General features: G+C 40.6%; 1 protein-coding gene across 3 annotated transcripts in view; it reads left to right on the forward strand.

Annotated features, from left to right (window-relative positions):
• Positions 1 to 755: 755 nt before the first annotated feature.
• Positions 756 to 12411, forward strand: part of EGF (epidermal growth factor) — a 98146-nt gene continuing 86490 nt past the window's right edge. For all 3 annotated transcript variants that reach the window (XR_013446435.1, XM_036098040.2, XM_078069074.1), the window contains exon 1: positions 756 to 1358. Coding sequence is in view for 2 of the 3 variants with exons in the window: in XM_036098040.2 (XP_035953933.2) it covers positions 1232 to 1358 (127 nt within the window). In the remaining variant the exon portion in view is untranslated. The remainder of the gene's footprint in view (positions 1359 to 12411) is intronic.

Genomic DNA, 12411 nt, shown 5'->3' on the forward strand with positions numbered 1-12411 from the left:
CAAAATAACTGAGGAGACAACTAATGGGTATGTCAAGCTTTTATGTTCTATCCCTGAGAGGTGAAAAGAGAGCCTAAGTTGTCTGGGAAGGAACAGCAGTCAGCTCTGCTAGATTTCCAGTGCTTCCCAGATTTTGCACTGTTAGCTTATTTTTTCCAACGTGGCTCTGTAATAACAACCCACTCCTTTCCTTGCACTCCTGGCCCCTCATGATGTTTTATTATGCTCATGCTGAAAGAAAAGGTGTCTGTGCATACTGTATCTCTTCATTTGGCTTCAGGGATTTCCCTTTGATTTGGAAAGAATAATCTTCCAAATTCCGCTATAAAATATACAGGAGAAAATAAAAAAGATAAAGCTCCAGGAATGTGCACTGGTGTTGACATTTTGTTCTAATATTGCTCACGTGAATGATCAATTACTCCAAGTCTGAATTATCAGGCACTGTTTTTCACTATTGATTTGTACTGCACAGTTTAACTTTGTTTCCATCCTTCCCTGTATTAAAACATAGCCACTCTTCAGCAGGTACCCCCTAGACACCAGGAGCAACTCCACAGCCCCCTAATTGCTCTCTCCCTGGTTCTGCCCAGAATATTTATGGTGAGTCGCCAGTTATCTCCTCCCTGGCAGCCGTCCCCGCTTTCCTGCAGCGAGCAATTGACCACACTCACATTTGCAAACAGAGGCTCACTCAAGTGTCACTAAAGGAGAGAGGAGGTGGAGCCAAAAGGGCTTTGAAAAGGAAAGGGAGTCATTCTACTTTTCAAAAAGAGAAACTGTTTGGGGAGGAATCCTATCTCTGTATTTCTTCTTTCAGCCTCATCAAGGGTCGCGGTCGGAACTTTCCATCACTTTCCCTTTTTCCTCTCTCTAGCCGTGGCCTACACCACTCTGCCTGTTGCCGCAAAAGTCAGCGGCAGAACTCTACAAGTCAGTGGCCGTGAAACTGCGAAATTTGTCATACGGGTGTCAGGTATTTCTTACTGACTTCCCAAGAACTTCGATAAAGAAATCTTTCCCGAGGGTCCCTTTCTGGCTGCAGGCCACTGTCTTGAGTTGAAGGAGGACGAGCTGGAGGACTACAGCAAAAAAGCAGAGTGAAAGATGCCCCAGGGCTGCCCGCCAACCCAGGGGGGACACGCTTGGGGTCCGACGTAACCACTCTGCCCCGGTTATGCTCAAGCAAAGTCAAGTTATTTTCTGTTGAAAGCTCAAGCCCATCAAGATTATGCTGCTCTTCCTAATCATTCTGTTGCCGGTAGTTTTTAAATGTAGTTTTGCTAGTCTCTCAGTCCTGGAACGATGGAACTGTCCTGGGGGCTCTCCCCCAGGAGAGAGGAATTCTACTTGTGTGGGTAAGTAATCTCATTAAAAGGAATTCACATCCTCCCAGAAACTGCCTTCATATACCTGTTCATTCCGTTTTGTATACTTGGGCTTTTTTTTTCTGATTTGCCTTTGGGTGGGTACATTTGTGTAATTTTTGTTTTCTAATGCATGTATATTTTCTTCCTGGCTGTTAGAGGAAATCTGCTACCGACTATAAAAATTCACGGCTCTCAAACTGTTCTTGCGTGTGTGAGTGAATATGTCTCATGTATAAGTAACTGAACATTTCTTTTCATGCAGACTTCTGTCTACTCTGACAGGAGTAACTACTCACTTAGCTGGTCAGCTTTATGTTGGAAGCTGGGGAAACAGGAGTTTTTTGGGAAACTGTTTCTATATAAGCTATAAAGAAAAAATACTTCTTTCTGATAACTTTGTATAAGAACTCAGAAGTTGCTAAAACACCAGAGGACTATGGGAAGGAAATAGGGAATAAATGTGATTCTATCATTTTGAAAGCTAAGTTTCAAGTTAAACTTCCTCTCCTCTCTCCCCTCTCCTGCTGTTTCTGGAGCTCTGAGGGCAACTTCAGTTTTTGAGTAACAGGTGCATTGAAACTTTGAGCACTGCTAAGAAATGACAGTATGCCACACCCCTTCCATATTAAATGGGTTTTTCATCAAGGAGAAATGGGACTTTTACCACATGCAAAGAATCATCTTGTTTAAGGACTTCACCTGAAAAGCATCTCTCTCTCTCTCTCCACCCTCCCGCCTCCTCTTCCCCCTTCCCTTCTTCCCTTCTGTCCCCTCCTCCACTCCTCCTCTCTCCATCTTCCTTTTCTCTCTCTCTCTCCCTCTCTTACTGTTGATTTGGTTTGTTTACTTCTTGGGTGTGTCTCCAACCTGTTGCTCAAACAAGACAGCCATTTCTACTGATTAGAGGGCATAAACTCCCCTGACATACCTTTTCTGTCGTCCTGACCTTCTGAAAAGGGGTATGGATCCCAAAAAGAGATAGAGGGAGGGAAACACGGTAAAGTTTCCAGAAGAGAAACCTCTGGAAGACAGCACAAAATCATGGGAATAGAGAGAACAATTCTGAGTCAAACTGCTGACTTTGGGCTCCTGCCCTGGCTCTCCCATGAAGGAAGTTCCGAATAAGGAAGTCAGGTGCTCTTGCTCAGAATCTCAGGACTCTGTCTCCAGGCAGTTCTCATTGTAACAAATGAGCAGAACCCTAGGGTACTGGAAGGAAGGACGGAATTCTAGTGACCTCTATGTCTCTGGCACCTAGAACATTTCTGCTTTTATAATATGTACTCTATAAATTCTTCCTAAATGAATGAGAAGTCTCTCCCTGGCCCGCTAATCACATTGTCCTAGAGAATAGCTACGAAAAGGGGGTGACAAAAGACGAAATGACCCCACGAGCTTGTTACTCAGCTGTTGGAGCAGAAGTAAAAGCTTTTGGACAGTTATGTTAAGTGGACTGGAGCCTCTCTGGGGTGGGAGAATTTTCTGAGAGTAGTTGGCAAATGACCAGAGACAGGCTCTGCCATCTGCATGGGATGTGAGGGGAGATGGTAGGAGCCAGTCAAGAAGCAGAACCTGAGAGAGGAAAAAAAAAAAATGACAGAAGTGAACTGCTACACATAGCTTTAGAGTCTCAGGGAACAAACGGATTCCTGCTTGCAAAGGAGCCTCCGCCTTGTGCTTCTCGCTGCCCCTGCTGGTGGCTCAGAGGCGCCTTCACTGAGACTAGTTGCACCAAATAAACCTGAAGCCCAGGCTAGAGACGGTAGGTGAAGTGGGACTGTGTCACAGAGTGAAAGGTTTTAGAAGCAAACACACCTCCTTTCAAATCCATTCTACCTACTTAATACTTGAATAATACTGGAATATTGCTGGGAAATAATAAGACCCCATTTCAGCATTGTTGTGGGGATCACATGAGATAACACATAAAATGCACCTAGCATAGAGGCTTGCAGATGGTGCTCAGTAAATATCCCCTTGGCTCCTCCACGTCTTGGCTAAAACCCTTTGATCAGATCATACCAGACAGTGCCTTATTTGAACAGTGACATGGCACAGACCCCACAGAGTGTAGAATGTCTGGATGCCACTTTGTGACTCTGCCTCTGCTCCCTCGTTCCTTGCAAGTCACGGGTTTAAACCCCCTACTTTACACTCCACGTCTCATGTTAGCTGATAACTGCCTGGGTCACACCCTGGGCCCCCTGCATTTCAGAGGATAGTATTTCTCCTCTCTAAATAGGTAGAGTGCTATCATTGATTTTTCTCCCAATTAAATTCTACTCGCCTTTTTACTTGCCCTTGGCATTGACCATCTCTGGCCAGCAGGAAGAATGCTTTGTGGTTGGACAAGATTCAGGTTACTTTAGGCCAGGTTGTCATTCATGTGACTGCTAGCCAGGTAAACCACTTGATAACACAGAACTGGGTTTTCTTCTCATTTCCTACCACCCCCACCACCCTTCCTTTTTTTTTTTTTTAATTGCGTGAGTATTTTATTAGCCTCTATTTGAGCTAGAGTAGGTGAGGGGAGCGCAATAAGGAAAACTGCTTGGCAAGGGGCTTCTGAACTTCCAAGCCTATTTGCCCTGGAGGAGAAAAATGAGCTGAAAAAAGGAACTTTTCCTGTTTGCCATGTGTACCTGTATTATTTATTTGAGCTTTCTTAGTAAATAAAGGGTAAGGAAGAAGTACAAGCTAACCCTGAGACAGCTGACTGCAGGAGGGATCCTGGGGCACTAAGTTAGCCAACCGGGGAGATCACTCAGTAAACAGTGAAATCCCTGATTTCAGCACTGACTACGGCTTGGTCAGCCTCCCAGTCATGCGCAAAGCGGAGTAATTCCAGGATCAGAATCTTGTTTGTTTTTTCAGCCAAGGTTATGCAAAAGTTTGGTTTTTTTTAATCTAGTTAGATTAAAGAAATTATAGAAATGATCTTTTATGCATACCATGGGAGTGAAACCACCCCCTCAAGTACGCAGTGGTCTGTGGTCTTTGAGGGGTCGTCGAGCTTAGCGGTAAAAAGCTTAAGTTTTGGAGACAGACCTGGGTTCAAATCCCAGTTCTGCTGCTTGTGAATCCTGTCTCATTTTCCTTAGTGCAAAACAGAGATAATTACCCCCTCGGGATTGTTGTTGTCAGGATGATGTTAATGTATTTGTTTTCAATGCTGGCCACACATTATAATCGCCAATGTCTAGGTTACCACCCTGGTCCATCTGGGTCAGAGTCTCTTCTGGGGGTGAAATCCAGGCATCATTTTCTTTGTTATTCTCCTTTGGCAATTCTAACAGGCATAATGGGCAGCCTCGGTTCAGGACCACTAAATTAATACATAAGAAGTGCATAAAACAGAGCCTGGCATATAATTAGCTCTCAATAAGTCTTAACTGCTATTAATATTTTTATTGTTGTTAACATTATTTTTATTGGTGGTAATAGTAGTATTTTATAAATGTGGCTTGGTTTCTTCTACAATAATTGAATTTTTTTTTTTTACACACAGAAAAATGCCACATTGAAAAACTTGAGGATAGTTTTACCACATTAAAAAATGTAGTCAAAATAATTTCAGCATCTATAACTTGTATTTTTGTAATCAGAAGAAATGTTTATTAAAAATACAAAAACATATTAAACTGACTTGAGTCAGTGTTCATGCAGACCTGCAATTCCAATGTTAGCCTTTCTGTGATATCAACTGATAAAAAATTGCACTAAGCACAAATTAAAACTGCTTGCTAGATTTCTTACCAGTAGTAATTTTATTTTAATAACAATAACAAAAACAAGCCACTTGAAAATGATTATTTAAATTTCTTGCATATTTTTTCCTTATATTTGGAACCAGTTTCTCTAAGATTTTTAAAGCGGTTGAGGTCATATAAAAAATAATAAAATAATTCTTTAAATGAATTTACATTTTTGAACAAGTTGGGGTTGTCCAAATATTTGACATTCAATTTAGAAGTTGGAAGGTGGGAATTCTTTGCCTTTGTTCAGAAGAGAACAGCTAGTTGTTTCCCATTAAAAGTAAATGGACTAGTAATTTGGCTCACATAAATTCAGAATCTTGCTTTACCATCTACAAATTTGCCTTCATGAAAATCCATTTGAGATAATTTCTTGTTTAGTATGAATGGTTGTTTTCTTTTTTAAAGATTTTATTTATTTATTTGACAGGGGGGTGTGGGGGAGAGAGAGAAGCAGACTCCCCGCAGAGCAGGGAGCCCGATGCGGGGCTCCATCCCAGGACCCTGGGATCATGACCTGAGCCGAAGGCAGACGCTTAACCGACTGAGCCACCAGGCACCCCTCTTTTTTTTTTTTTTTTTTTTAACATCAGTAGTCTCCAAACTCCATCCCGTTGAGCAAACAAAATGTGGGCACATGCTCTCAGGATGTGTTTCTTTGTCAGTTCCTTACATGCTATCGATACTACAATGATGAACATTACACAACACATAATATTTCCCATATTTCCTTTCCACACAATAGTGAATCTTCATACAGACTCTAAGTAGTACACATCCTACTTGGGAGAGACTGTTCTAGAGAAGTCATAAAATGATGGAACAAATGCTTTAGCTTCCACCTAAGTATGAAGAGATAAACAAAAGGATTGCTAATTTTTTTTTTTTTTCAAGTAAAGGGGACTGATTCATAGTGAATGACTGTTCTCAGAGTGTATAAGAGAAGAAATAAAAATGTCCTGTGCTTCCATCCTGGGTTAGGGGGGAACCCAGTGTCTCCCTCCTTTATCTTGGAGGGTTCCTGGGCATGGGGACAGTGATGATTAATAATCAATAATTCAGTCCTTGCACTGAATTATTGATCTACTCTGTGCCTCCCTTCCCTCATGTGCTGTCTCTTTCCCACAGTCCATCACCTCACACTGGACACCACCCTGTTATATTTCTCATATATGAACCATGAGGGTACAGATTCTAACTGAAGGCTTTGGGCAAAAACTTCTAGCCACATCCTGATCCAGCACATCAGACACTTAAAATATTTTTCATTCTTGTTCTTAAAAAGTAAGCAATTGTTCTCTGGCAAAGTCTTACCAGCCATCTCTCTTTCTTGGCATTAGCCTTCCACTGCGGTAGCTGGCCCCCCTTTCTCCCTGGGTTGTGTTATCTGTACCTAGCCCTCTTCCCTTAATCTATTAAGGAAATCAATTAAGGCCTTCTTAGTCTATTTCAAATGACCTATGCAGAACATTTTATTTATTTATTTTATTTATATTTCCAGTATAGTTAACATACAGTGTTATATCAGTTTTAGGTCTACAATATAGTGATTCAACAATTCTGTACATTACTTAGTGCTCATCATGATAAGTGTACTCTTAATCCCCATCACCTATTTCACCCATCCCCCCACCACCTCCCCTCTGGTAGCCATCGGTTTGTTCTCTGTAGTTAAGAGTCTGTTTTTTTGTCTCTATTTTTCTTTGTTCATTTGTTTTGAATTCATATAATATTTGTCTTTCTCTGACTGACTTATTTCACTTAGGACTATACTGTCTAGATCCATCCCTGTTGTTGCAAATGGTAAGATTTCATTCTTTTATATGGCTGAGTAATATTCCATAGAATGTGTATATATGTGTGTGTGTGTATGTGTGTGTATACACACACACACCCCTTCTTTATCCATTCATCTGTCAATGAACACTTGGGTTGCTTCCTAATTTGGCTATTATAAATAATGCTGCAGTAAACATAGTGGTTCATGTATCCCTTTGAATTAGTGTTTTGTATTCTTTGGGTAAATACCCAGTAGTGGAAATACTGGATCATAGGGTAGTTCTCTTTTTAACCCTTTGAGGAACCTCCATACTGTTTTCCACAGTGGCTGCACCAGTTTGCATTCTCACCAATGGTGCATGAGGGTTCCTTTTTTTCCACATCCTTGCCAACATTTGTTGTTTCTTGTGTTTCTAGTTTTAACCATTTGGACAGGTGTAAGGTGATATCTCCTTGTGGTTTTGATTTGCATTTCTCTGATGATGAGGGATGTTGCACATCTTTTCATGTGTCTGTTGGCCATCTGGATGTCTTCTTTGGAGAAATGTCTGTTCATGTCTTCTGCCCATTTTTATTTGGATTATTTGTGGGTTTTTTTTTAGTGTTGAGTTATGTAATTTCTTTATATATTTTGGATACTAACCCCTTATTGGATATGTCATTTGCAAATATCTTTACCCATTCAGTAGGCTGTCTTTTTGTTTTGTTGATTGTTTCTTTGCTATGCAGAAGCTTTTTCTTTTGATGTAGTCCCAATAATTTATTTTTGCTTTTGTTTCCCTTGCCCCAGGAGACATATGCAAAAAAAATGTTTCTATGGCTGATGTCAGAGAAATTATTGCCTGTGCTCTTTTCTAGGGTTTTTATGGTTTCGGGTCTCACATTTAAGTCTTTGATCCATTTTGAGTTTATTTTTGTTGATGGTGTAAGAAAGTGGCCCAATTTCATTATTTTACATGTAGCTGTCCAGTTTTCCCAGCACCATTTGTTGAAGAGACTGGTTTTTTTTCCCATTGCATGTTCTTGTCTCTTTTGTTGAAGACTGTTGACCATATAACCATGAGTTTATTTCTAGGCTCTCTATTCTGTTCTGTTGATCCATATGTCTGCTTTTGTGCCAGTACCACACTGTTTTCATTACTAGAGTTTTGTAGTATATCTTGAAATCTGGGATTGTGATACCTCCAGTTTTGTTGTTCTTTTTCAAGATTGCTTTGGCTATTTGGGGTCTTTTGTGGTTCCATACAAATGTTAGGATTATTCTAGTTCTGTGAAAAATGCTGTTGGTATTTTGATAGGGATTTCATTAAATCTGTATATTGCTTTGGGTTTTAACAATATCTGTTCTTCCTATCCATGAGCATGGACCATCTTTCCATTTGTGTCATCTTCAATTTCTTTCATCAATGTTCTATAGTTTTCATAGGACAGGTCTTTTACCTCCTTCATTAAGTTTATTCCTAGGTGTTTTATTCTTTCTGGTATGATTGTAAATGGGATTGTTTTCTTAATTTCCCTTTCTGCTGCTTCATTATTAGTGTATAGAAATGCAATGGATTTCTGTATATTGATTTTATATCTTGTGACCTTTGAATTCACTTATCAGTTCTAGGACATTTTTGGTGGAGTCTTTAAGGTTTTCTGTATAGAGTATCATGTCATCAGCAAATAGTGAAAGTATTACTTCTTCCTTACCAATCTGGATGACTTTTATTTATTTTTTTGCCTGATTGCTGTGATTAGGATTTTTAGTACTCTGTTGAATAAAAATCTTATAACTTCTGTCTTTTTGTGGTGTTGGTTGTTATTTCTCCTCTCTCATTTCTGATTTTGTTTGAATCATCTCCCTCTCTCTCTCTCCTTTTTTTTTTAATGAGTCTGGCTAGAGGCTTATCAATTTTGTTGATCTTTTCAAAGAACTATCTCCTGGTTTCATTGATCAGTTCTATTGGTTTTTTTTAGGTCTTTTTTGTTTATTTTTGTTCTAATCTTTATAATTTCCTTCTTCCTGGTTTTGGGTTTTGTTTGTTCTTTTTCTAGCTCCTTTAGGTGTAAGATTAGGTTGTTTGTTTGAAATTTTTCTTGCTTCTTGAGGTAGGTCTGTATTGCTATAATCTTCCCTCTTGGACCAGCTTTAGCTGCATTCCAAAGATTTTTTTTTTTTTTTTTAAGATTTTATTTATTTATTTGACAGAGAGAGACACAGTGAGAGAGGGAACACAAGCACGGGGAGTGGGAGAGGGAGAAGCAGGCTTCCCGCAGAGCAGGGAGCGTGATGCAGGGCTTGATCCCAGGACCCTGGGATCACAACCCGAGCTGAAGACAGACGCTTAATGACTGAGCCACCCAGGTGCCCCCCAAAGAATTTTTTAAAAGATTTATTTATTTATTTTGAAAGAGAGGGAGGGAGTGCACATGAGCATGCATGAGCCGGGGGAGGGGCAGAAGGAGAGTGAGAGGGAGAGAATCTCAAGCAGACTCCCTGCTGAGTACAGAGCTGGATATGGGGCTCGGTCTCACAGCCCTGAGATCATGACCTGAACCTAAATTGAGTGAGACACTTAACCAACTGAGCCATCCAGGTTCTCCTTCATCCCAAAGATTTTGGACCATTGTGTTTTTATTTTTATTTGTTCCATGTATTTTTTGATTGCTTTGTTTTGAAATAGGCAGGCTGAATCCAAGAACCCGGAGGGGGTCCCACAGGATCAGCCAAGAGGGTCCTTGGGTATATGCAAGACAGAAATCAAACTTGAGCTAGGAGGGAATGAGAGCAGAGTTTATTGAAGATATAGAGAGAATGCAGGTACAGACAGAGGCTGGGAGATTGCAAAAGGAAAAGAAGAGAGTGTCTCATCTTTGCTTGGGGTCTGGGGTTTTTACTGAGGATTGTGGTCTGGTGTACGTGTCCTTCCAGGCATCCAGGAGCTAGTCAGATCAAGGACAAGAGCTCAGGTGTCTTCCATAAGTCACTTGGAGCCTGGGGGTCTCGGCGTCTAGATGTCTAACCCCGGTGGTCTGGAATATGCACAGGATGGCCTCACCCAGTCATTCTTGCCCAGTCTTCCCTTAGATGTTATCTATTGTGCTGGAAGACTCTAAAGAAATCATTAACTCCTTGTCCCTTACAAGGAAGACATACATTATTTGTACTATGAGGCATGTGTAAAGCGGGGGTACAGGTCCTAGCAAGAATAGAAGCAGGAAAGGAGCAAAAAGCAGATTTTTATGGAGCCCTTTAGTTTTCCTATCTCACTTTGATGCTGGAATGTATTGAAACTTCAGTTGTTTTAGCTGAGTACTAGGCAGAAACTTTTGCTCTCATCACCTCTTGACCTTCCTTCTAAGCCTGGAGTCTGAATTGGTGTGCACGTCTGTTTTTACTTTATGACCTTGATTTTCTGAGTCTCCCAAGCCTGGCTAACCATGCTAATGTCTCTGTGTCTGGGTTTCCCAAGTATTTCCCAGGATACTGAGTACGCTGGAATTTGTGTGAGTGTGAAGGCATTTGAGAGCCAGCAGACCCCTGTGACAGTGACTCATGGTTTACATTGATTTATTTGCAAGCCCCCTCCCAGTGACAGGATAGAAAAAGGCCTCTCAGAGGAAAGCACTACCTTCTTCCCTCCATTCAGAACAGCCTATCAAGGGCTATAGATCAGCTTTGTGTGGGTACCTGGGTTTCATTCATGAGGTGGTTCTTTTTGTGGGTGGATGGTTGCTAGGATACAGATAGTCCGAACAATATCATGGCAGCTGCCTTGTTCTTCAGCACATGGTATGGCAGTTGAGAAATATTTTATTTTATTCATTTCAATACTTTTCTGGTTAAAATTTCAAAAGCTTGAAGAAGGATCTTTCTTCTGTAGATTCCATCCTTGTATAAACAGATCGATGATAGAGGATCAATCAAATTTGATACTATATAGCTGCTGACACCAATCCTGTGTATTATGGGCCCTTCCCTTATGAGGTTTAAAAACAGGCGCAGAGACAGAAGCTACCAGGAATCTTCTGGTGTTTTTCTCCCTCCCTCTGAAGCATACAGTTATTCTGTTTCCTGTAGAATTTTCTTTCTTTTTTTTAAAGATTTTATTTATTCATTTGAGACACAGAGATACAGAGAGAGAGAGAGAGAGAGAGCGCACGACCAGGGAGAGAGGCAGAGGGAGAGGGAGAAGCAAGCTCCCCGCTGAACCAGGAGCCCAATGCGGGGCTCGATCCTAAGACCCTGGGAACATGACCTGAGCTGAAGGCAGACGCTTAACCATCTGAGCCACCCAGGTGCCCCTCCTGTAGAATTTTCGACAGAAAGGAATTTAACCTCTCCTTGGTCTGCAGGGAGACTGCAAAGGTTACTGTCATTAACGTTAATTTGCCCAGTATGTGGAAATGTAAATCTTTTAGATTCAAGCGACATTGTTGAGAATTTTAAAAGCTCTAAGTGGATCCAAAAGTTTATTGTATTTTGGAAAACAAATTTGAAAAAATCAACTGAAAGTTTTATGTCTTGGTTATCCTAATGAATCATGACTAACAATTTCATCTAAGAAGAAAAAAAGGTCCATAAGAAAAATTTTCATCTAAAATTTCATCGTATTTAAAAAGCACCCAACAATGCTCAAGAAAGGATGATAGGTGACTATCTTTCTTTTCTTTTTTTTTTATTATGTTATGTGATTTTATTTATTTATTTCAGAGAGAAAGAGTGAGAGAGAGCATAAGCAGGGGGAGGGGCAGAGGGTGAAGGAGAAGCAGGCCCCCGCTGAGCAGGCAGCCCGATGTGGGGCTCGATACCAGGACCTTGGGATCATGACCTGAGCTGAAGGCAGATGCTTAACCGACTGAGCCACCCAGGTGCTCCTACTGTCTTTCAATATTGATATATTATCTTCTGGAAAAGAAAGCCAAAAAGAAGAACACTGTTCATGGATATCCCTCTTTAACATAAACACATCAATGCACATGAAATGACCAGGTTTTATTACATCCAACAGAGAGGATGAAATGTCATTTTGAAACAAAGGACACATTTTAAGCAGAGTGAATTGTGGTTGGTACATTACCCAAGTAGGTTGATCTTGTCACCGGAAAAAGTGGGGCAGTTGCAGACAGGTGGTTCTGGTGTCACCTTGCTTGTTGTCTTATTTTGCATGAAAGTACATGTAATTGATGAATTTTCTAGACTTCCTCCAGAGGGTCGAGCATGTGTCACGGCAGGCGTGGGCATTGTTTGTTTTAGGTTATTGTTTTATTTCCTTTTGTAGAGCTCATAGTGACACATTATTAATTTGATATTTGAAGTTTAGAGAAGCAGAAAGAAGAAAACATTTTACAGAAAATAGGTGTTAAGGTGAATGGCATTTATTTATGAATTTACCACAAGCTCAGTCTTCTTTACAAAATGCCCCAAACAAGGAAACTATTGAATTCTATAAGACCAGCAGGATAGGAATTGAATTGTTAATGTTAGATTAGAAAGACCTGGAAGATCATTTAGCCCAACT

This window comes from Halichoerus grypus, chromosome 3 (assembly GCF_964656455.1).
Source record: "Halichoerus grypus chromosome 3, mHalGry1.hap1.1, whole genome shotgun sequence".
NCBI lineage: Eukaryota > Metazoa > Chordata > Mammalia > Carnivora > Phocidae > Halichoerus > Halichoerus grypus.